Source organism: Manacus candei, unplaced genomic scaffold (genome assembly GCF_025592945.1).
Source record: "Manacus candei isolate 608988 ecotype Guabito, Panama unplaced genomic scaffold, ASM2559294v1 h1tg000003l, whole genome shotgun sequence".
Lineage (NCBI taxonomy): Eukaryota > Metazoa > Chordata > Aves > Passeriformes > Pipridae > Manacus > Manacus candei.
Window position 1 is genome coordinate 8340735 of NW_026138051.1, and position 24458 is coordinate 8365192.

Below are 24458 nucleotides of genomic sequence, written 5' to 3' on the forward strand. Positions count from 1 at the left end.
CCCCTGTTTGCTGCAAGGGCGCTGCATCGCAGCCTGCAGCACTCGGAGCCTACGGGATGCTACCTCAGCAGAAAAACCATAATGAAAAAGCCCTTTGATTTACCACACCCCTGGAAACAGCAACTAATCCCTCCTCCGCCTCCCTCAGCTTAGTCTTCGGTGGGAGGTCTTCTCCTACCCACGTTCTCCTCCCTGGGAACTTGTGCCAGCTGAGCCATGCCCCAAGAGCCGGTGTCTCCAGCTCAGACAAACAGCAGTCCTTCACCACAGTGGGTTACAACAAACCGCAGAAAGACAGCACTTTGGACTAAAACAGCAAAACACTCATAAATGTGTTTGCTCTCCTTCCCTCTTCTCTGGGTACCAACTCATGTTATCACAGTATCCCTGACTCGCTCCTGCAACACTTCCTGAGCAGGCCAAGGGTTTGCTAATAGACAATATCACTCTTTGTAAAAGGTTTTTCAGAACAAGCCAAAAATAGAAGGATGGTCCTGCCCTAATTACGACCATTTAAAAAATCCTTTTTAGTTTCCTTAGGGCTGGAAGTTTTACTGGCTGAGTTTAATTCAATGAACTTGGAGCAATGAAGTTCATTGGAGCTGGTTTGCACAAAGAGTTTTCTTTCATGGAGGCAGCATTGGACAATGAGGTGCTGGATCCCAGAAGAATATTAAACATTTAATATACTGCCAAGTATGACATAAGATAAAAATGTTCTGTGAAGGATGAGCAGCAGAGCTAAAAAGCATAAAAAAGCTCATCCTCATCACTAGGCTGCTGCTGAGCACTGCATACCTCCAGCTATTGAACAAACCTGAATTCAAGAGCTTTTCCTTCCTTCAGTATTACACAGTGGCTTTTGCTAACATCAGACATGACCAGATGAGCAATTTCTAATGTAGCCAACTGTAAGCAAGTCTTATTAATAGAATGCAGCAGTAATTTGCAGTAATTGTCCAAAACTGCAGTCTACTGAAAATACTGGTATTATTGATTTTGGACCAAAGCTGAAGCATTTTTATAAGTAAGATTAGGAGTTATTGTTCCCTAAAGAACTGGTTTTACTAGCTGTAGGAGAGTGTCACTACGAAAATGAATTTCAGTACTTTTCAGTATAACAATGTCATTTAAATTAATTTTCTTGGTAATTCCAGCACCCGAGGTGACAAACAGTACCCAGACTACTTTAGCTACAGCTTCTCCTCACTGGGTTAAAGACTGCAGAAACTGCCAGTTTTACAGGGTAAGGGTGGCAATAGGAAAGCACATTAGTTAACTTTTGCAATACATGAGCTAATTGAAGCAACTTCATGAGCTTCACTACCAAACACGTTGCCTGGAAGGCTGGGGGGAGCCTCAGCTCAGCAGAAGGCAGTGTCAGCATTGCCACTGCTGTGACTAGAGCCAGATTTGAGCCTACATCTGTATCAAAGGCACGTCAAACACAGAGGCAGGGCTCCTGCACACGTGTGAGCAGAAGACTGGTCAGTGCCGTACAAAAGGTGACATTTGAATACTCCTGGCAAAACTTCCAAACCCTCTTCCCTTAAGATCAATATCCAGTTTGGTGCAGCAATACACCTCCCTGTTGCAACCAATGCACCTCCTTTCAGTTTTGCCTACCACAAGCTCCTCACATTACCCTTGCTGCTACAGTTTTACCATTAAAGGGAACTACCATCTCTGTGTAACATTATGACTTGCCATGATCCTTGCTTAACTCTTATCTGGCCCACACTGTGATTAGGTGAGCAGCCACCCTTTCCCTCCCTGAGCTACAGCCCCACCCCAGCATCTCTTCTCGGCAGAGCAGGCTTCCTCCCAGGCGCTCTCGTAGCACCAATTCAGGCCAGCACAGCCTCATGTGCTGGTACTGGTTTGCTTGACCACTGCCCCAAAGAGCAAAGAAGCCCTTTCATCTCCAGGTCTGTGCTGGCACAGCTGGTCCTGGCAAGAAAAGCCTCTCAAAACCTGCTCTGCATCACAGCTACATCATGGATGAGGACTGAAGCCTTGTCCTCAGGGATTATTACAGAGGCCAGATGCCATCACTGGTTTCTTGTACAGTCACCTCACTTATTTGCTCGGCGTAGATCCCACCAGTACTGGACTTTCTATCTGTTAGTTAAATAAGGTTTCCAAGCTCGACCAAGCCTGCTGATGATATTAAATAAGACCGTTTCTTTGAAAGAGCTACTGAGCAAGAAAATGGCTTTTTTTCTCCCCCACCACAATTAGTGAAAAGGTTTTCATCTGCTTTCTTTTTTGGGATTGTTTTTTTTTTTTTTCTTGAGAAGCGAAATAACAGCCTTGCCGATTACTCTTTGCTAAGGTACCCGATTGTGGTGACATTGAGGCTGACCTTGGAGTCACCTCCCCCGCTGCCGCACTCTCCTTTGTCGTACCACCATTTGTTTTTCAATTTGTCCAAGAGGCCTTGCTCATTCAGTTTTAATACTGCCAGGTTAACAGCATTTCTTGAAACGATAAAACATAACTTGTAAGAAAAAATGCACAAATGCTTAGGAAATCGTAACGTATAAAAAAAGGAGCACAAGAGGACAAATTGGCTAAAATTTCACAGAACGTGGAGCTATCAAAATGTCTGTACAGCAAATACAGGGTTAAATATTGGAAGGTGGCATGGAGGATAACATTTGCTCAAAACTGAAGTGTGCGGGATGGGGAAATCGTCTTTGAGAAAAAAAGTAACAAGAACACCACATCATGCAGTTAACATTCGTCACATATGGCAGGTTAACTTGGCTTTTACCATTTAAATTGAAAAAGCCATTGAACTGTAAAATTAAAACAGCAACAAACAATCAGAAAGGACAACACGAAGAGAACACAAAAAATGGATGCATTAAATAAATGAAACCATAATTTACCGTCTTATTTAACTCCATGGAATATTGAAGATTTTAAACTTTAAAGTTACCTCAAAATCCACAAGAAAGAAAATGACAACACAATACATCAGGGTAGGTGGAATACTATAACAACATGGATATTGTTATATTATTCCACCCACCTTAATGCTGAGCCTTTGGGGGTTGCTACACCATAGCCCTTGGAATCCAGGTTGCCTCCAACTTTCATGGTGTCGCAGGGCTTGCGCTGCTCGATGTACTCGTTCATCGTCGACTCCAGCAGGAAGGCAAACTTGCCCTTGGACTTCCGCACCCTCGCCACCCCGTCCGCCGTCGTTTTGGTGAACACCGAAGGCTCGGCCGACTTCATGTACGACCACATTTTCTCGTAGACAGCTATTTTTGACCTCTGGGAGAGACAAAAGGAGGGAAATGAAGAGTCACGTAGGCAAGGGCACAAGGGCAAGGGCTCCTCGGGCTTAGCTGGCTTGGAGGTTTAATGAAACCCTGTAACTGGCTAAGGCTAGCAAATAAAAAAAGTCAAGGTAGCTTGGAAAGAGACACATTGCCCCCTGAACAATGACAAAAACATAAAATGTTTGGGGAGGGGGACACATATCTCAGACACCTATTCTACTAATCACCATGTAATTGGCAGCTTGGCAGTCGGAATGAGCAACGGCGTGTGCCTGTCCCAGCACTTGGCTCCTGTTCTCTGCTGGGTTTATCTGCCTGTGTGATGCTCTGCTACTGAACCACAGGGAGGATGGGAAATCCCAGCTCATCTATATGGCCAACAGATGCAAAAGGAGCCTCTCCTCTTCACACAAATCCTCAGCATTGTTTTTTTTTACACTAACTGCAGCTAGGGAGGACTGACATTTGCTTATTACAAGTTTTCAGCAAGGCAGGAGTCTGCTTTTCACAGTGCCAATGGCAGGTCTATGGTACAGGAGACCATGACATTCTAGTGGCTTCTAATAGTGGTGCTCATACAAGGAGTATAAATGCTAATTACAAAATCCTTTATGAGTCAATAGTCAAACTTTCAAGAGTTTTCACATTTACCTAAAAGATAGCAAACACAAGTATTAGTAATAAGTTGAAAAAAATCTCTGCTTAAGTGCTTGCCTGTCATCTATATATATTTTTTCCTGCTTTCCTTGTCTTGAGAATGAGCCAATCCTAACAGCCTTTAGCTCAGCATACACGTTTTGTAAACCTGGAAATGTTGAGAAATGTGTTATTTCCCCTTCTCCCTCTTCCCCACCAGTAACATTTAAACCACCCTCAGATCTCAAAGCCACCTCCAGACTCTTAAGTGTTCATATCCTCGACTACCAGTTAAACTTTCCTGTTTGGTCAACAGAAGGCAGTAATACTAACTGCATTTCTCTAAAGTCTAGAAATCCAAAGGATTTATATAAGGTTTTTGGTCTAAGCTGTGGGTATCTCGAATTTATGCCTCCTACTCCTTACCAGTTCCCTGTCCACAGCTTTCCTCTCAGAATGGGAATGAGGCAGGCAGTAGGTGAATCTAGTTCAAATTTAGCAAACTTGTGGTGGAAGACTGCTAATGTCCATCAGCTTGATGATCGAGACATGTTTCCTCCTCATTCAGGACAATTTAATGCATTTTGAATAATGTAATGCTTAACAACCAGCCTCTAAACACTTCAGAGGGAGTAAGCCCTGCCTGTACTGCTCCTCAGATTAACATGCTCGGTGTTGCTACAACGGATGGAGAGGAGCACGGAGGGCAGGATTTTATTTTAATTATCCTTCCTGATGAGCTGAAAAACAACTGAAAATGCAAACCAATTAAAATCAGCCCAATCGACAACAGGAAATCAGAGAGACAATACAGCCCAGCTTGAAGAGGAGCTGGCTGGGTGGTGAGTGTGAAAAACAAGCAAGAGAGAGAGCATTTTCCGGCTAAAGAGGGGCTGTAGGGCTTTGTTTGTCCAGCACCAGGAGGAAGAGGGATATAAGTGGGGCCCGAAATGGTCCTTACACAGGTAAAGGAAGGAATCGGGATTTTCCTGACTTTCCCGGGCAACAGAAAACACTGAATACCCTGAGATGAGGATGGTGGCTCTGAAGCTGAAGGGGGGTGTGGCAGCTCAGCTCCTGGCCTGTGCCAGCCTCAGCAGGCGGGTTTGGAGAGGGGAGCTCTGAGCCCCGGCTGGCTGCAGGGCTGTGGGTCCTGCCCAAGGGGAGATGTCCCACTGGGGCTCTCAGACAGGCACCCAGGGGCTGATGGCCAAACCAGGCTGCTGCCGCTCTGCGAGCACACTGGCCTGGATCTCCTGCTTTTCCAACCACCCCCTCAATGCATGTGGGCTGGCCAGGGCAGTGCACAGTGCCCAGGCACCCGCCAGAGGGGCTCTGGGGACCCCAGGGCTACCAGAAGTGCCAGGACGGGGTGGTTGTCACTGTCTCAGCAGCTGCCACCACCCTTGTGCCCTGTGGGCAGCACAGCCCCTGTGGCAGCGCTGTGCCCCTGAGCCAGCAGCAATACAGGCAGCATGGGCAGTCCACACCACAGCCCAAGGCACTGCCCACGGCCGGTCTGCCTGCTCTGCTTGTGCAGCTCCCTCAGGCAGAAAAGGAACATAAACAGCCTGGCTGGCCAACACACTGACTGAGCGAGCAGTGGCAAACCTGGCGTGTCCCAGTTTCAAGGTTCTCTTCCTTACAACCTTCATCTTCTTCTAACATAAATAATACAAATGCACCTGCCCATTTATATTTGCAAAGGGGCACCTAAGGAACAAAACAAAGGTATGAAACCTTTACTCTTATGAAAGCTTTACTCTTTCTCCTACCTCTCAGCAAGCTACAGCGGTGAGCCTTCCCAATTGTGCATGCACTACATATACTTTTGCTTGTTTTCTGTTTTCCTCTACAGAGCGTGCCCCTAATTACACAGATAAACCAGAATTTCTTTTCCTTTTAGTCTTCTAACTCACACCTGAATACCTGTCTGTAATAACTTCTTTCATACTCTTTCCAGCTGGCCAGACTAGCTGAAAGCAACAGCCAGTACATCTGTGCATTGTTTATAATCACAGTTATCCCATGAGTGCCAGCAGCACACTCAGGGCTGCACATGGTCCAAACAAAGCACGTTCCCTGCTCCAAGGGCAAAGGGTGAATATCATCATTCATGCTTCAGAAAACCAAATTCCATGACTCAAAACCTGATCCCTTTTCAACTTCAACAAATAGCCTAAGCTTTAAAGTTTGCTGCCTTCATTTAACTCTTCTGGATGATGTGGTTAAAAATCAGTTCCCATTTCTATAAGAACGTTGCCCACCTTTTCTTCTGCCAAGTGGGATTTTCACAGTATCTTGTTATTATCAAATAACCTAAATGAGAATAGCAATCTGACCTAGTAGAAGCAGACAAAAATGCAAGTGAGAAATGAACAGTATTGACTGGGAAAGGTTAAAATAAAATGCATCAGGCACATGCTGGTTTTGGAGCAGAGAGTCCAGCTGGGGGGGTCTTGGTGAGGACCCACAGTTGTCCTGGGAGAGAAGACCAGGGAGGTGATGGGCTCTGGCCACTGAGTCCTGCTTGGTTAGTGCTGCTTTTTGCAGCCATTCACCTAAATTCATAATGAGGCCAAAATAATGACTTATGATGAGGCTTCTTGTAGAAAGGGACACTGCACACCCACTCAGCAGTGCTCAAGGGCATTTTCTGCCCCAGGAACCATATTTTACACCTGCTCAATGCCATGAAACAACTTGTTGACTAAAGCTGGTCAAAGATGCAACAAGATGAAATGAAAGATGATATTTTGAGTAAATATTTACATTTTTCCGATTTTCCAACTGCCTCAACAAAAACCAACTACCCTGAAAGATTTTCAGAAAAGGAAAATTTCTTTCCTTTCTAACTATAAAGCTGCAAATCCTTTGCTGAAAGAAGATTCTCACCCATCTGTCCTCCTCTGCAGACATTCACGCCACCCCTCCCAGTCCCCTCTAGGAGTCTGACACCCATAAGGGGGGCCAGACAGCAGAAGCAACCATAGGGAAAGGATTTACACTTCAAAATAAGGTAAAGTCTGACAGATCTGCACTGTTGTTACAGTTCAGCGTCAGTAAAACATTTTCTCTCTCATTAAAGTGTTACTTTTAAAGAGATACTTAGAAAAAAAAGCTTAAAAGCAAAGATTTAAACCAATTCAAAGCCCATAACTGCAGTAACTCCCTATGCTCTGCAATTCTTATTTCATTTCTTTGATATTGCTCTCCAGAAGTCCACCACACACATTTCCTTGGGATTTCAAGGGGATATTATTATCATTTTTTTCTTAAAAGCAACATTTTCAGCGTTTCATCTAGGCCCTGGGACACATTAAAGCGTCTTTTCATTATCACAGCCTTACTGCAGATATAAATAGAGCTGGCCTTTGCTTTGTCAATAGTGCTGCCTTTTTTTTTTCTTTATTTGAGATGTTTATGCAGAAATATGAGCCACCAACACCTCAGCCAAGGGTGCAGGCAGCTCCCTTCCATGTCAGCAGAGCCAGCAGCTCTCGTGCCGACGACTCACTTCACTTGGCCTGTTACTAATCGGTACCTAAACACACGTTGCTTCTGGGTAGCAAAGCACTCGTTTGAAAAGAAGGTGCCAATTCAATCAGTCCACAATTTTAACACTGTCTTTCATTCTAATTCCCCCAGTTTTGATGTGTGCTTGGCTCCAGTAGTGAAATGTGAAATCAAACAACCCCACAGGGTGTGAGAGCATCCAAAAGTGTGGCCGGCCAGGGCTGGGTGCACCATACACACAGTGAGAAAGAGGCAGGTTTGCCTCTGAGTTGCAGTTATTTCTTCAACCTATCCAACCACCAAAAAACCCAGCACTGTGGCTCCAGCTGAATGAAACCAGATGCCTTGGTTCGCTTTGGCACATCCCAAATCACCTAGAGCTATACAGCAAAGCTCAGCACGTGTTGGACGATTCCTTGACATTGGTTAAACTTAGCTCTAAAATACCTTTGTGGCTGAAGCCTCCTCCCACTGACCAAATTACCTTCCCCCTCTGCAGATATCTGTCTCATGCTTCTGCCAGAAGTGACACTGTGTCACCTCCTCCACTACTGAGCAGCAGTGAATGTTGTGTTTGAAGCAAACAGCATTTCTCCTCTGTAGTTCAAAGTATGTTACAGGGATGTCCTTTGTCTATTTTAGAACATTTAGCCCTCCTTGCCACCTTCTCCACAACCTGCAGGTCTTCTTCCAAATGCCTGCTTCATGCACCCTGTTCAGATATTTTACTAAAATTACCAAAATGGTCCTTAATTTCTTATGGCAGGTACCACGAAAGGATTTCCCAGCAGTCAAGCTTAAATTTTTCTATTATAGGTGATGGTTGCTGATCATCCAGCCATGATGATTTTTCACCCATTTTTCACCCAAATCAATTTTAGTTATGAAATCCATTTACATATTTTCCCTTTTATACTGTTTAAAATTTTAGATTATACTGATGTTAGTTTTTTTACCTCTGCCTTCAAAACTAAGTAAGATAAGGTCTCTCCACTAATCCACTAGCTGGGCTATGAGGAAGAACAGGAGAACGTTTTGTGCTGGCCAGTATCAGTGTAAGAACAGAATGGGCACACTAGAGATGTAGAAGACCTACAAGGAAGCCAGTTACAGATGCCTGGTGTCAGGGCTGGGTCCAGGCTACATAAACTTTAATATACCTTGGAGTAGGCCAACATGCATGGAAATGCAGTAAATCCAACAGGGAAGTGCAGCAAAATAAAAAAGTGCACAGACCATCCTGACCATGGCACGCACACCAAGGCAGGCAGAGACATCAATAAAGGACCTAAAGCAGCAGACTCCTCTGCTACACCAGTTCTATGACTATGTCATAGCTCTATAACAAGAGAAATTTATAGCCCTTAAATCAGACAGATGCTGCTGATACAAAACACAAAGGTCCATCCTAAAAAAAGTGCAGGTATTTAATCTGAATAATACAAGCTGCCTTTATATAGATGCACACCTCACTGGTATGAACTTGGGCACTTAAATGTGAACCTTAGCTTCATTATCATCACTCATTGCTTTCCTTCCACGTGTGCAATTAGCTCTTCTGCAGCAGCTAATGAATCCAGTAGCTTATGAACCATTAAAGAGCAAGTTACTAAACAGGAATGAAAAACTGCCAGAGACTGGCTTGGTACCGCCGCTGCTGCCTGGCCTGGGCACCACTGAGATCCACTGGGTTTAGGCAGTTGCTTGCTCGAACTTCCTACATGGTAAATTCCAATGATGTGTCTACCACTGTTGTGGTCGTTTTGGATAAGGCTTTGACTTCCACACCCCCTCAAGCCCGATGTCAAGTCACCCCTGGCACAGCTGGCTCTGGGAGGAGCGAGGGACGGTGGTGGGAGCCCCCAGCCCAATCCCAGCTCTGGAGCATGTGGGGTTGGCCTAATGATGCTACATTAGTAATAGGACCATGATAAATATTGTCAGTAAGGCCTGCCTGCCTGAGATTTCCAAGCTCTTTACTAAGAAGGTAAAAATAGGTCTCATGAGGGCCACAGGGCACCATTAGTCCCCTTTCCCCAGTGTGGACATGAAAGCAGAGATGTCATTTACTGAAGGTTATAGGGCAGAGTCTAATAGATCAATGTCACAGCTTTTAGCCACAGATAACTTGTGATGCCAGCAATTTACTTACCTATATGGACAGAAAAATCAATCCCATCATTACATCAACCTCTTGCTTTTATTACATTCTCAGCAGAAGAAAGTAGGTCAGATGCCATGAGCATGCACAGGGCATTTCTCTTCTAGCAAGGCCAACCCCCCAAATCTACCAAACTCTACCCACTCTACCCAGTTTAAGAATTGTGGGATACCACAGAAAAGCAAGGTTCAAGCATGTGCATGTAAACTAGTCTGTGTGTTTGTAGGAACACACAAACCTTTGAGACCATATGCATAAGTGTAAAAGAAAAGATGACCTGGTGACTAATAGTATTTTGCAGCTTGTGATGGGAGACACTGTCACGTTGGTTTGTTGCTCAAATAGTAACTTATGCTTTAGAAATGGTGTTTTCCTTTTCCAGTTGGGGCAAATGAAGCCCAGAGAGTGGAAGGATCAGGCCCACAAACCCCAGGGCTGCAGCATTTCTCTAGGAGCCTCTAAGATGCAGACAACCCCTGCATGGGGTGGAGGGATGGGGAATCCAGCAGGGAGCTGGTGGAAGTGGTGATGGTGGGGAAGGAGGGTTCAGGGCAGTGCTGCCCACCCAAACAGATGGGGAAGCAGCCTAGAAAAAACCCTCCAGGCTTCAGCATCACTTGTTTTTCCACACCTGACATACACAGTGGCCTGACTACAAAAGAAACTGTCTTATAAAAATAATACAATATTGTAGGAGTCCTTTTGAGACTTTCTTCCTGTGTATCATAGTCCTTTAGAAAGTGTGACCTTTGGCAGCAGGCGGGTGATGTGCTGTAGCTGCTTTAACAGGCATCTTTTCTGGAGCGAGCTCCGCTCACACAAACAGACAAGCAGAGAGTCACTCCGGCTGCAACCAGACGTCGCTGACATGTCAGTAACAGTGTGAGCAGCAGAATGTAAATCAAGATTTTAAGATGTCCCTTCCTGGCGCGACACTGAACTTCAGACTACAGTCATCTCCTTGCTTTATTGCTGCCATCCACTCCTCCCTGCTGCAATGCTGATTGGGAAATTAAAATGAAAGTCTTTACCAGCGACAAGCTGCCTTTGTAAATCCCCCGTGACTCACGGACACAGGGCTCGCCCCAAAGAAGCACTTCCAGGGGGGATGGATGATGGGCTGGGTGGCACACGCCGGGGATCTGGACGGCTGTGCTGGTAAGCCTGTCTGTCTGTCTGTCTGCCCGCCCGGGGAGCAGGAGCAGCATGCACTCGAGCTGGCTGGAGGGAGGGTTACGTCAGCCTTCAGGCTAAGGGGCATCATTCCAGCACTGACATATTCAGCAGAGTTGTCTTGTCTGGGCAACTGAGCAGCACACCAGCCCTGCTCGGGATTTGGCCCGTAATAAATTAACAGAGAACGGCATTTCCAGCACACGATCTGAACACTGTCAGGTCTAATGAGTTTTCAGCTCCAGACAGAAAAGGCCAATATACAGGCAATGATGGAGAAATCCCAGCAGACTGCAAGAGGGGATGTATTCATATTCACATCGTTAGAGTTTCTAAACCTTCATATATTTTCTAATTATGCAAAAGTAACAGTAGCAGCGCTGTGAGTAATTTATCAGCACCCATGTATTTTAAATGAATCCCTAATAAGCATGTACTAATGTGACACAGCAGCATTACATAAAGTAGGAGAGACTTGAAAAGCCAGGGTCCTCGCTTTCTTGAGCAATGTCATTACCATTATCATAGAGCTGCTCTCCAAAAAGTAGAGCATTCAAACAGCAAGTGATTTTCCCCCCAGGCGCTTTCTGCTTCGCCTCTGTGGTGCAGACACAGTTACAGCGTTAACACACTGTGAGCTGCTGTGCCTGGCTTCCCACAGGCTACAGCCCCCCTGTGCCCAGCTTCCCACAGGCTACAGCCCCCCTGTGCCCAGTTTCCCACAGGCTACAGCCCCCCTGTGCCCAGCTTTCCACGGGCTGCAGCCCCCCTGTGCCCAGCTTCCCACGGGCTGCAGCCCCACATACCACCTGGCCCCCAAGACCCAGCTTGTGACTGCTGGGCAGCATTGAGACAGAGGTGAACTGCAAAGCCAAAACCACAAACACTGATAGACAAATGCCCTTTGTTATTGAAGATAATGGAGAGATCTATTCAAATATTTGTTATTAAGTGTTGACTGAAAGCTCTGCTAAATCCTAGCTTTCCTGCTGAAATTAGTAAAACAGTTCAGCCACTTTAACCCCAGCACCATTCAAACGCTTCCTTTCCAAGCAGTGGATGATGGATGAGCTGTTAATTTTAGTTCCCGTAAGGATACATTTTCCTCTCCAATCTATAGCCTTAAAGACATTAGATCACTTCATGGGAAACCATTTCTTTTGTAATTATGTCACATTTGATTTCCTGCTGCCTTTAAAACTGCCTGTTGGCCATGTGGCAGAAAGGAGGTTCAAGAGATTAAAAGAACCCCACAAGCAGACCATCTATCATCCATGCAATGGAGAGGCTGTGATTTCTCTGCACACACACATTCACCTTTTAATATTTCTGCACACTCCCACCTGTAAACAGGGAAGGGAGAGAGAATATATGGGTGAATAAAATTTTCACACCTGTGTTGAAAAACAGTTAAACCACAGTATTTATTCTGATTAATTGCTACCACATTGCCTATCAAAGATCTATACAACTCTTATTTGAAGCTATCACTTTTCTGTGATGTTCTGTTCTTTAAAGCCCATAAATACAATCACACTTCAATATTTTTGTCAGGAATTTGTTATGATGACTGTGTTGTTTCGCTCCATGTCAAGAACACAGAAAGCTTCAAACTGCTAATCATAGTTTTATCCAAAGGCAAAAGCACAGCATTTGTGTGAGTGCTGTGCTAGAAACAAGTCCTTCATCTTCACTAGTAAAATAAATTTTGAAATTAAAAATCAAAGAGTTTAACTACAGATGAAATCCTTAGCACAGCACACACAGAGTTCATGATGGTGTTTTTAATAGGCTCTAATGATGATCTCAATATCGCTTGATTGCACAGGATGCATAAAAATCACACAGCAGCTATGGGTGTATAACCCAAGGCTTTTCCTTACCTAAACTGCTTGCTGGTAGAATTTATTTCAGTCTCATCTTCACACAACCTTATCATCAGAGGAAAGGAACGAGCTCTTTAACTTATAACGGAGTGTAACACACTAGTGCTTCTGAATGCATTATGGTCATAATTCCTCCCTCTCTCCTGACAGCTCTGGGACAGAGCTGTGCTCCTGCCTGGCTGCCCAAGCACAGCACTGGCCTTGTCCACCACAGTTTGCCTGTACTGAGTGCCCCAGAGGCACCTGGATGGGGAGTCTTCTCTGCACGAGCCAGGAGGGACCCACTGGTGCCACCACAGCCCCACGTTACACAGCCCGACACACATCAGTGCTGAACAGGAGGGGAGGTCTGAGTTACCCCAAAAGCTTTTAGGGGAAGTTATTTCAAAATCCTTTTGATGGGTTTAAGGAATGTTTTCTTTTAATTTCCAAGGAATTTGGAGTCAATGTGTTCATTTGTTCTTTCACTGGTTTTTTTCAGATAAATTTTCATTTTCAGCTTTGGTGCCTCTCTGTCTGCTGTTTTTTTCTTTGCTTTTGAGTAAATTGTTTTTTATGTCAGCTTAAGTTTTACCAGCTAAAGAACTTGTACTTAAATTTCTTTTCAAGAAATACCTCACCAGTTCCCTTACCATATTTACATGCTTTTTCTGGTAGCTATTCCCATGTCATCACCTTTCCTCAGCATGGGCAACCACAAATGCAAAGCCTCTTGCCAGAGCATCTTGTGCTTTTCAACCTGCTCCTCCTGAACTATTCTGACTTGATGAAACCAAGAAGAGACAAAAACAGGGAATATCTTAGGGGGCCATCCTTAACATGACTTCCTGTGTCTTAAAACCTGTAGTTTGAAGTCCAGAAAGGCCTCACATCTGAATGTGGTTTGGAAAGAACCACTCTTTGAAGAAACTGATGAACCAACTGTAAGAGCAGAAACCATCATGCCCAGAGGGTCTTTGGCCTTTCTACTGAGATTCCTAACAGGCCTGGCAACTAATGACATTTCCAGGAGAAAAAAATTAGGAACTGACTTCAGGGTAGTAAGTCCTTTCACCCGAGGCATGGGAGAGCCACTGGATAGCTGAGTTGTTTGGTTGGAGACATCCTTAAACTATTGCTGAGAAATATACAAATAAAAAATTTCTACAACAAAACAACATTCCTTTGAGACCTTCTTTTTCCTTAGTTTTAGTTAATGGTGATTAACTACATTGGTAATGGTGTGATATGAGCCACCTGCAATTGCCCACAAAAGGAAGAAGATCTTGCTACATGTTACCTGCCTCACTGTTTCCTGTAGAGCCTGATCACACCAGATAAATTTCGAGGGCACCTTCTGAAATTTCAGGTTCTCAGTGAAGTGTACCAGCAGGTCAGCTGTGTTTGTCAATGATCAAACACACACTTGGCAAGTTATTTTGCAGAAGTCTCTCACCACTCATATCTGTTATCAATTAAGCCATCACAAATTCATGGGTAATTTAGATTTCTAAATGTCTACAAACTCGTTCTACTTCTACTCAAGTTCAAATACAGCCAAGTTTATACAAGAATTACTAATTGGTTGTAAAGGTCATGCCTTTTGAACATATGCATATTGGAGGTGAAGCCTATTAGACTGTGGTATTATACTTAGGCTCAGTGCTGAATTTAGATTAAATGGTGTTATATTGATTTGATAAGCTGCTCAGATATGCTGAAACTTTAATTGAATGTATTAGAAGATAATTCTAACAGATACACCCTTAAAAGCAGTAGTTTAGTGATTTGAAACTGCTTTTTCGTACAGGCCTCCACCAGTGCTCAAGAAAGAGAAAGAGGTATTTTGGCATTGTTAATTTGGGACTGTGTGTTAATAAATAACTAAGGAGAGGTTCTTTCTTTTCCTTTTCAATATGGATGAGTGCCCTTTAAAAGCCAAAAGGGAATTGATGTAATCTATTGATTGCCATTTAAATGCCTTTATAAGCTAATTAGTGCAAAATGTAAAATGTTTCTGAGCAGAAACAAGCAACAACCATGAAAACACAGGAAGGTTCCTTTGATTCTTAGATACACCGGGAGGACAAATTCCCTTACACAGAGAGTCACCAACAAGTGAGAAGTGTGAACAGTGTCTGCTGTGAAGCTGTTACAACAAACCAGCTGTGGTTGGACTGTGAGAGCGGTGTCAGGCTGACAGCAGTCCCCGTGCTTGCCTGGAACAGCCATGGTGTATCCAGCTGAACCCACAGAGCTGGGACAGCATCTCCCCCGGAGACACTGCGATGCTCAGGGAAACCGCCAGGATGTAAAATAGGTCACTGGCTGGAGTCTGCCCAGGCCTGAAGTGGCTGAAAGTCATTACCATCTGTTCATCTGAACTGAGGGGCTGGTATCGCTCCAGTTTCAGGTATTCACAGGTATTTACACTGTAAAGGAGACCTTCAAAAATGATCCTATCTGGAAATGGGGTTGGCAGAAGGGAGCCATGGCCTGAAGGCTCTAAAGGAGCTCCTTCTAAGCACATGCAGACGACACGGTGGGGATCTGAAGCTCCCTCTACAATGCATGAGGAGGCAATTTTTCCTTTCTGTTGGCACCTTTCTCTTGCCAACAGTAACCATTAAGATCAATATCTGACTAATATCTTTGAGAAACATTTTAGCCTTACAGCTCTATGAAGAGATAGTTACTGTTCTTGCTGCATCTACACATGTGCTGACCGTCTGCTCACAGCCAGGTAACTTCCCCCATCTCTAGGGAAGATTTACCTACACATGCCACAGCCAGAGTGTATAGATAAGTATGGGCAACTGGTGTAAACAAGGATTGCACTAACTTCCTCATGCACCTTTCCCTCAGTTAAAACTTTCTTTCTTTCTGGGTACCTGATCCTGAACCACTCAGCCAACTGCTGCTTAAATTGGCTAAATGCTGGGGGAGAATGGGTGAGAGAGGATATTTCCCTTACACAGGGCATAAGCATCACCCTGTACCCAGGAAAACCCATGGCTTTTCTGACTCAGAGTACCATCACTCCCACTGATGTTCCAGAAGCAGTGAAAAAAGATCTGCCAAGGGAGAACAAATCCCCTAAAACACAGAGAGGTGCAGTCTGTGCTGTAGGACCTCAGAAACCCAGAGTCCTCTAGGACTTATTTCAAGTTTCAGCCACCATTACCCTCTCATTAAGTAACTAATAAAGACTGTACAATTTAGTATTTATGTGAACATACACATTTAATCTAAGGCAAAGCTTTTGCCCTTTTCAAATCAACTGAAGAAGACTAATTACAACACTTTCATGGCTGCATCACCCTATTCAAATTAATTACTCTGCAAAAGTTAATACAACTGAAATTATGTTGTGTGCCTTGAGAATGCTGAAGAGAGAGAAGCACCACTTAGGGCCCATTCTTCTTCCCAGTTGGCCCATCCAGCCTCACTCCACACTACCAGGGCTCTGCTCTCCTCCATCCCCATCCGACTCCTCTCCTGGCCAGATGGAGCTGACAGCTCCTGACAGATCAGCCTCATTTACAGCCCTGCTTTCCCCAGCACCAGGAGAGAGTCACAGCTCATCTCAAGACTATCAACAGCACAACAAAGTACTCATACATTTACCAGACTTTGTATCCTTTCACACAAAACACTCACTCCTTTGATCTCTTCACGAGAAGGGATTTCCTTGTTGTGTCAAACTATTAAGGAAATGAAGAAACACCCCTATACAAGCCCTCTTTCTGTATTAACAGTAACATGATATTCAAAAGAAGATATTTTTCCCTCTAAGAACAGTATAGTGACTATAAACAGAACCAATATTTCTAATCAAGTTGTACTACCTCTTCTGACAGGTCCACTCAACTAATTTTTGCTGTGCAGATAATACTGCCTCAGGCTGATAATTAAATGGAACAAAACTTTTTATACATTAATGTCACCCTTACAAGGTCAGTGTTTACCTCACAGGATTTTAACACAAACAGAAGCCTTTGTAATGTACCAGCTACAACAGTTAATTAAGAACTACTGAGTATTCATCTGAATGTAAAGACATTACATGTAGGTAAGGCAGAGTACAAAAGCTTCATAAAATACCTTTGCATTCACTTTCATCTTTACATTAGATGTACATACATGTATGTGTTGTCATGTATTGAAATTTTAGGTAAATCCAAGGAGCCCTCAGGATTTATTCAAGGAGCCCTCGGTATTTCATCAGCCTACAGCAGCAAGGGTTTTTTGTCTGCCTCCTCCCTCCCCCCTGCACCTGGCCAGCATGCGTGACAGGCAGTAATTAGTCCTGCAGCACTGACCACTTTTCTATACAAAAAAAAGTTGGTTTGAATGGCACCTGATTGGCACCGCTGAGAGAGAGCCCTGAAAGGGCCGAGCATTTCAGTTTGCCCTTGGAAGGCCAGAAATAAGAGCTTTTCAGGACAACGTTTTCAGAGACATAAAAGTGGCCTGAGGTCATATTTAGAGTTCTTAATGCCCCTCACCAAACTCTCTGCAGTTCAGCTTGTGGCTTGGCAAGAGGAGAGAGAAAGGATCATAAATAAAAGTGTGCACCCCCTGTACCCCCAAACGTTGCAAACCCAGCATTTCTCTAACCAAGGTGAATACACCCCAGTGTTCTGGGGTACAGAAGTTTTACCTCTGACTGCCTGACAGGGCCACAGCCAGACACTGGTGAGCGAGCAAGACACAGAAACAACAATGGCAGCAATCAGTGCACCAACAGAAATGAGCAGCAACACGTCTCCCATCCCCCTTTCGTGCTGGCAAGTGAGCACCGATGTCGGATGGCATTACCGGCTGCCAGCTGGGCACGCAGAGCAAGTAGGTCAAGAGCATCACTCCTCACAAAGAGTTTTCTCTGCTAAATATTGTGCTAACGACTGCATTATTGCTCATCAGACCAAGGTTCGGGAACTGGTGTTACAAAACCTTTCGCATGATATGCAAAGGTCAGATTTCCATCTTGGCATGTTTCAGGTTGAGCAAAACCACTCATTTTTGATAAAATGCATTTTGATATTAAAATCTGCACTCAGGCCTGTCCTGATTGCACAAAGCAGCTTTCACCAGCACAGCTATTACAGCTGGGTAAAACCAAACAACTGAAACCCATAAGTTAGGCATTTACAGTTCAGAAAAACTCTAGTGGAGATTGAACAGACTTACTCTAAAGAATTCTTTGGTTGAACCTGAATCCAAAGTGCCATAGGCTATTTCGGTTTGTTTAGCCAGGTCCTCTGCGCTCTCTATGGGTGAAACCATCCTTTCCACCGTAAGGAAGGCAGCGAGATTAGCAGTGTAGGAAGAGATAATGATGAGAGTGAAGAACCACCAGACTCCTCCGACAATTCGCCCTGAGAGAGATCTATGGAAAAACACACATCATCAAATTGCTTTGAAGACATTCCTTGATTTTTTTCTTCTTCACTGAAGAGAAATTCACATGCACAACCCTTTTGTCCAGATCCTCCAGGTATCTGTGAACAGGTGGACTGTGAGCCAGCTCCTAAGAGCCTTCCTCAGGGAGAGAACTCGAGCGCATCTGGTCTTATCTAGTGAAAATCCCTTTGCCTTTCAGTGAAAACAAGGACAGTCAATTAAGAAATACTTCATTTGAGGCTTGGAGAGGAACAAGCTCTCCTGACTTCCACAAATACTTTGCTGGAGAAGGCTTTTGTCACAAGACCTTTGTCTTTTCCATGTGCCCACCTTTCCCTGCGCTGGACTTGCCTGCTGTGATATGCTGGTATTGTCTCTCTTTGGGGGCTGCTCAGCTTGGAGGACACAAATGCACTTTTTACTGCATCAACTCCCAAAATGTAAGATACAGTAAACTGCAAAAAGGAATCTGAGCAAACATGCAAAGGAATACACCAAAAAATGATGCAGTATCCTTCTCTCATCACAACTGAGCAGGAATTACAGTCTGAATCTGCATATTGAAGTGAGGAGAGAGGCTGGTTTGGTTTATGTTTTATGTTAATTAAAATTTGCATGTTGCACTGTTCCAAGTCAAGCATATTCTTGATTTATAACCACCAGAGCAATGGAGAAGGAAACAGAAAAAAAATTAACCGTGTTTTGGTTTTGTTGAGGTTTTTTAAAGGCATCCAATAAGGATTAAAAAAAAGCCTATCTGCAAACATATAATCACAAAATGCCTAATGGTCAGGAGGTCTAGATCCTGTCAGTAAGAGCTCCTGATGCTTTACAGCAATTGAACATCAGGCTCAAAGTATTTGTCGTGGGCTGAAGGATGCCAGTGCCATGTCACTCAGCCGGGTGGGGAATGTCACTGCCACGTACAGTGCTTGTCCTTCAAACAGCATGTTGACCAAGAATCATTTCAGGTGCTGACACAAAGCTATTTCATATATTTTCCCTTAGCTCTGCTACGTGGAGAAATAATCCCAGACACATCAGTGGAACCTGGGTGGTGTAGTCCTCAGTTTGTGTGAAGAGAAGAAGTAAAAAGCAAGAAAATTCTTACCTGATTATTTGTTTCCTTCAAACCCCTCAGTGCCATCCCCAGACAGTGGGTACAAGTTGTCCTACCAACAGATGGAGGTAGGCAAAAAGCAAAAGTCTCGTGACGTGCCCCCACCCCACCCACATAGTGGGGTTTTGCTGGTAAACTGCCCAGTCTTGGCCAGAGCCTGAGATTGCCTGAGCCATTAAAAAAAAGCCATTAAATTATTAAGAAATAAAAGAAAAAAAATTATCCATCCAACATTAAAGAACATAACGAACTAAAAAAAGTGCCAACACAATAAAAACAGAGAAATCAATCTGGAATAGGTGAGAGGAATGTGGAGAAGAAACACAGAGGTGAAGCTCTACTGTTCTCCACTCTCCTCTGCCTAAGGAGCTGAAGCAGAAGCTCCCACCAAGAGGGCAAATGAAGGCTGGTTCCTCAGGGCAGGCACACATCAACGGGATCACCCAGAATCAGAGGAGGCTTCCCTGCCTGTCTTGAAGGCCCCCAAGAGGATAAAAGGCTTCCAAGTTTCAGCTTGGGCTGTGTAGCTGCTGTGCTCACTAACAGAAGGCTACTGAGTGGCTGCAAAGGGAACTTGAAGAAATATAAATACAGAATTATGCATGAAGTCGTGCAATCTCTCCACCTCTCTCTACATTCTTCATAGGTATCAGGCAAATATCTTTGGATTTTACAGAGGGCTCAAGTTCTTTCTGGTCAGCTTCCTTACCAGGGAGGGTCTTGACTTTAGCTATTTAGTACAACTTGATACCCTACACACTGAATCGGCCTCTTACATGGGCTAACACAATTTTAGCCAACTACAAAGCAGAGCCTGCTGAACTCACCATGTAAAGCTTCCTTTGGAGCCAAGGGACAGAAAGAGAGGAGACAGACACACTTAGAAAGAGATTTATCTCATTTGCTGTAGTGTAGGATAAATCTAAAGTCATCTGTCTCATGACTTTGGAGAGAACCAAGATGCCTCACTAAAAATCAGTCCATTGCTTTCAGCTGGCTACATCAGGTGAAACTCATCTTACTTTTGCTCCTTCCTTCACTACATACTTTCTGTCTTCAGAGAAGATCTGGAGTTGAACTTCTCCATGCATGAGGTAGACAATTTCAGAGCCAGACTGAGCAGAGGTTTTGAGCAGCAGGTGCAGCAGATGAAACATCCACTTGCCTACAGCAGAACTAGCTCTATCTGGAGTTTCCAGGTTCTCTGTTGCTTTAAGGTAGGCCTTGAAAAAGGAAGATGAAAAAAAGACTTGCCAGAGTGTTTTGATAAATTCAGTAGAAGCACTGGGAATAAAATAGTATGTGTTCATTCTTCTTGTTGTTTCCCATAGGAAATTTCTTACTTGCATTGGCAGCTGCCCCTTCTGTTAGCAGGACAGATGGGCTGCTGGGATGGAGATGTGCAGAAGACAAGCATTTTCCAAACCAGTGAAACATCAAGCTCACACTGCTGCAACAATAAAAACTCTGTGCTGGGCTGCATGCTCAGATAGCATCCAACACACCAAGAAAGGTAAAAATATCTCACCCCAGAGATCTTGCAACCTGCATGAACCAAATCAGACAGATACAGGACAAAAACTGAGACCAGCTGAGAGGCAGGGGAAGGGGGGCATGAAGAAGGCACTTCCTCAGGGGTCCTACATGCAAGAGAGGGGTCTTGCTAGAAGGGGACCAGAGCCGTTTTCAGAAGAGTTGAGGTCACTTGAAAGAAAACTGGGTGACACTGAAGTTGTTTCTCCCAGAGTCTTCCCATGAGTACAGGAAGGAAGATTAAACAGCGGCTACTACGAAGTTGGGCTGACATGGCTGTCACTGGTGGGAGCACAAGATGGGGCAAAAGAAAAATTAAATAAACCACAAAGCTGACACTGAAGGAAAGACAGACAGATAGACAGACAGACAGAACTGAAGAACAAGGACGTGGACAAGTATGGCCTGGCAGCCTCCTTGCCCAAAGGACCCCAGTTCCCCCCAGGCCATCTGCTGATACGAAGACTCCTTATACCCACTGCAGGGGCTGGTATGGAGGGATGCAGGAGAAAAAGGGTTAGTACATGAACACCAGGCTGGTAATCAGAGAATAACCATATGGTTTGTACTGTGACCCACAGAAATGTTTGTCCACTACTCAGATAATTATAGAAAAATCAATCACAGCTTTTAATACCAGCACCACATTTTCTGACGAAGACACACCTGTTCACATGTGTAGTGTTGTAATTTAAAACCAAAACAACTAATGCTTTATCCCAACATGTAGTTTTCCCAATCCCCTCAATAATTAGATACTTTGTATGACAATATTTTAAAGTGAATTAGAGTGCTAACAAATGAGAGGAGCAACACAGACCTGGAATAACACAATTATAACTCAATAGTCAAAACAAAGTCAGATGGTGTTTTCAAAAGCAAGGAAGAGTGCATACCTTGAGAGGAAATTTAAAAGGAAGCATGGAGTCAAATGAGAGCAAATTAGTAACAAGAGAAAAAAACAAAATAAATATTCAAATTCACATTCAGTTTCCAGGAGAATAACACATTCAAACAAAACCTCATTTATCAAGATAGCTTGAATTTTGTTTCTGCTCATGGCCATAAAACATATTTGATGTCCTATAGTACACAAAAATAATAAGCTTCTCACAACTACTCAATTTTTAATTGGGCTCTTTGGATCGACACAAGGTGGTTGCTGTACTGACAAATAACCCTGAACAACTTTGGTGCAAACTCTCCTGGTCTAGAAGCCCTTGATACTCTGAGCACACGTTACCTGCGAGCCCAGCCCCTCGCCTGCTCACCCAGCCAGCCCTCGCCTCAGCTACAGGGACACAACACACTCAACAACAGCATCTAAAGCACTGGCTTGAGATGCTTCCCTCATAGGAATGGCAGTGGGAGTTTCAGAAATCTCTAGTTACCTGGCTCTCATTGCTACTGTGAAAGTCCCACAAAGTCATTCCCATGGCCTTTAATAGGAGTCTCTCGAGTCTCCTGCTGTTAAAACAGGGACCTAGAAATACACCCTCGAAATGACCAACCTCTTGAGACAGTTTTTAATGAACCTCCTGTCTTTTTCCATCAGCAATTAATTAATCTAGCCTCTTTGTTCTACATGAATAAAGAGCAAAATGAAAATACATGCTCACATAGAGATTTCAAAGACACATTCGCTCAAAACAGTGTTACAAATTTGACTGTGTCTTTTCCTGATTCCATTTGCTGTACACATCTCACATAAAAGCAAGTTTAATAATCTACTTTTGATCCATCAAAAGTGAATTTTCAATGCTTTAGCTCACTATGCAGAAAACACAGCAGCCTTTGATAGCAGAACAAAACTGCTGAAATAAGTGTTGATTCCATCAAGGGATGCACTAACCCCCACCCCTTGGCTGCTCTCTGATTCTGTTTAGACGACTCCTATTAAATATAGAGAGGAGAGTATAGGGATATATCCTCTGGAATATCCACACAGCATACTCACCGAGGATAGATCTAACTAGTCATTAGATGTCACAGCTGTTCCACACAAAGGCAGCTGAAAGAGCCTTTATCAGCAAGTACAAAAGTGATCTCTCCAGACTGCTTGTCGGCATCTCTCTACAAGTGCTGTATGCTCTCATATAAGAAATTTATTCAGACAAAACTCACAATGGAAGAATGAAGCCCCTTTTAATGGCAATAAAATAGTATGAAACATTCATATAGTCAATGTACTGTGAATGGTGTAACCTTACAAAGATATGGATTAAGAATGGAATACTTGGGAATAGTCCCTTCTACGGAAAAGAAATTTGACATCTTAATCAACTTAAATCAACATATAGGTCAAAGAAACAGTGTTTCTGGAATTTAAACCCAAGTATTAAATTTGTCTTTCTTTTCAGTAACAATGCATGTAACTGCCTGGAATGTTATCATAGAAGATAACAAAAGAACTGGACAACGCTTTCAAACAAGGGTTATATATTAATACTGAGCTAACAGCTTCTGATGGACAGTTAAAATAAATAGGTATACTGCTGCCTCTTTTCTTTATTGTAGGTATATCCAAGGCACTTATCATGGTATTATTAAGAAAAACCAGATTATGTTCCTCTTGTTATATAAGGGAAATGGCTGAACATACCAAAGAGTCACATGAGAGCTTAACAAAAATCCTATGCACTTCTATTTAACTGTCAATAACCAGACCTAGCGGAAACAGTGCAATGCCTGCAGCTTTCCATGTGATGTCCCAGTGCTTATTTCCCGGTCCTTTATGTTGGGCACACACATGGTCAACAGCAATTTAAATGTTATCACTGCTCATCCCCTTCCACAGCAAGCAGCTAGGCAAAGTTTCAGTGCAGGATTTAGGCATAAAGCAGAAACAGGGGGCGTGAACAGGAGGAACAGACCGACAGCTGTAAACACACAGGGAGGCAGCACACCCAGGCACAGGGAACTGGGAGAACTGCCCCGTGGTCACAGCCAGGGCAAAACGGGGGTGTGTTACACAGGGCACACACGGATTCCTTGGTAAGAATGAAATACAGTTGCTGCTGTCAAGACTTTTAAAATGTGGGCGTGACTTGCATCAAATATCACCAGGCACACATCAGCAACTACCAAAGTCCTGGATCTCACTGCCATCAGAAGGACATTTGAATATGCAACGACTGTGAATTTATAGGATCATTGTTACACTATAACAGGTAAAATCATGATCTTTCCCATGAAACTTCATAGGCACTTGTTTCATGGGGGCTACTCAAGAACCCCACTGCTATATGGACCAGGAAAACCTGGTGACTTTTCAGTGATTCAGGTATTGAAAAAGGTAATAAATGTGGAGATTAAAAAGGTGCATTTCAAATGCCAGTGCTTAGAAAAGATCTACCTCTCTTCTTCTAAATAGCAACCTTGTTAAATAGAAAAACTGCATCCTGTTTGTACTAAGCAGGTATTTGGAATAATTAAAATAGCTGTAAACTGATTATTAGATTATTGTCATACAAAATGTAATTAGTGCTCCATCACTAAGAAACTAGATAATTTTACTGCTTATCACAAGCATATCACTAAAGCATTTTACCAGTGTAAATGCAGAAACATGCTATATGTTATTCAAAAAACATCTGTGGAATGCACTGTTCAATCAGAGGGAACTTCACTATTCTCAGTTGGTTTTTAAAATACTTCTTTAAGATAGAAATTAAGTCTGCAATAGTTAATAGCACTGTTCTTGGTTACACTGGAACTAATGTCAAACATACTTTACTACGGCCTTATCCAGAATG

At 43.5% G+C, this 24458-nt stretch overlaps 1 protein-coding gene across 11 annotated transcripts in view; it reads right to left on the minus strand.

Moving 5' to 3' along the window:
* Positions 1-24458, minus strand: part of GRIA3 (glutamate ionotropic receptor AMPA type subunit 3) — a 415135-nt gene that overhangs the window by 19301 nt on the left and 371376 nt on the right. For 9 of the 11 annotated variants that reach the window (XR_007904686.1, XM_051788539.1, XM_051788568.1 and 6 more), the window contains 3 exons: positions 17838-18036; positions 3038-3285; positions 2366-2480 (listed from right to left, as the gene is read on the minus strand). Coding sequence is in view for 10 of the 11 variants with exons in the window: in XM_051788539.1 (XP_051644499.1) it covers positions 2366-2480; positions 3038-3285; positions 17838-18036 (562 nt within the window). In the remaining variant the exon portion in view is untranslated. The remainder of the gene's footprint in view (positions 1-2365; positions 2481-3037; positions 3286-17837; positions 18037-24458) is intronic. The other 2 variants (XM_051788529.1, XM_051788596.1) reach the window with 1 other exon arrangement.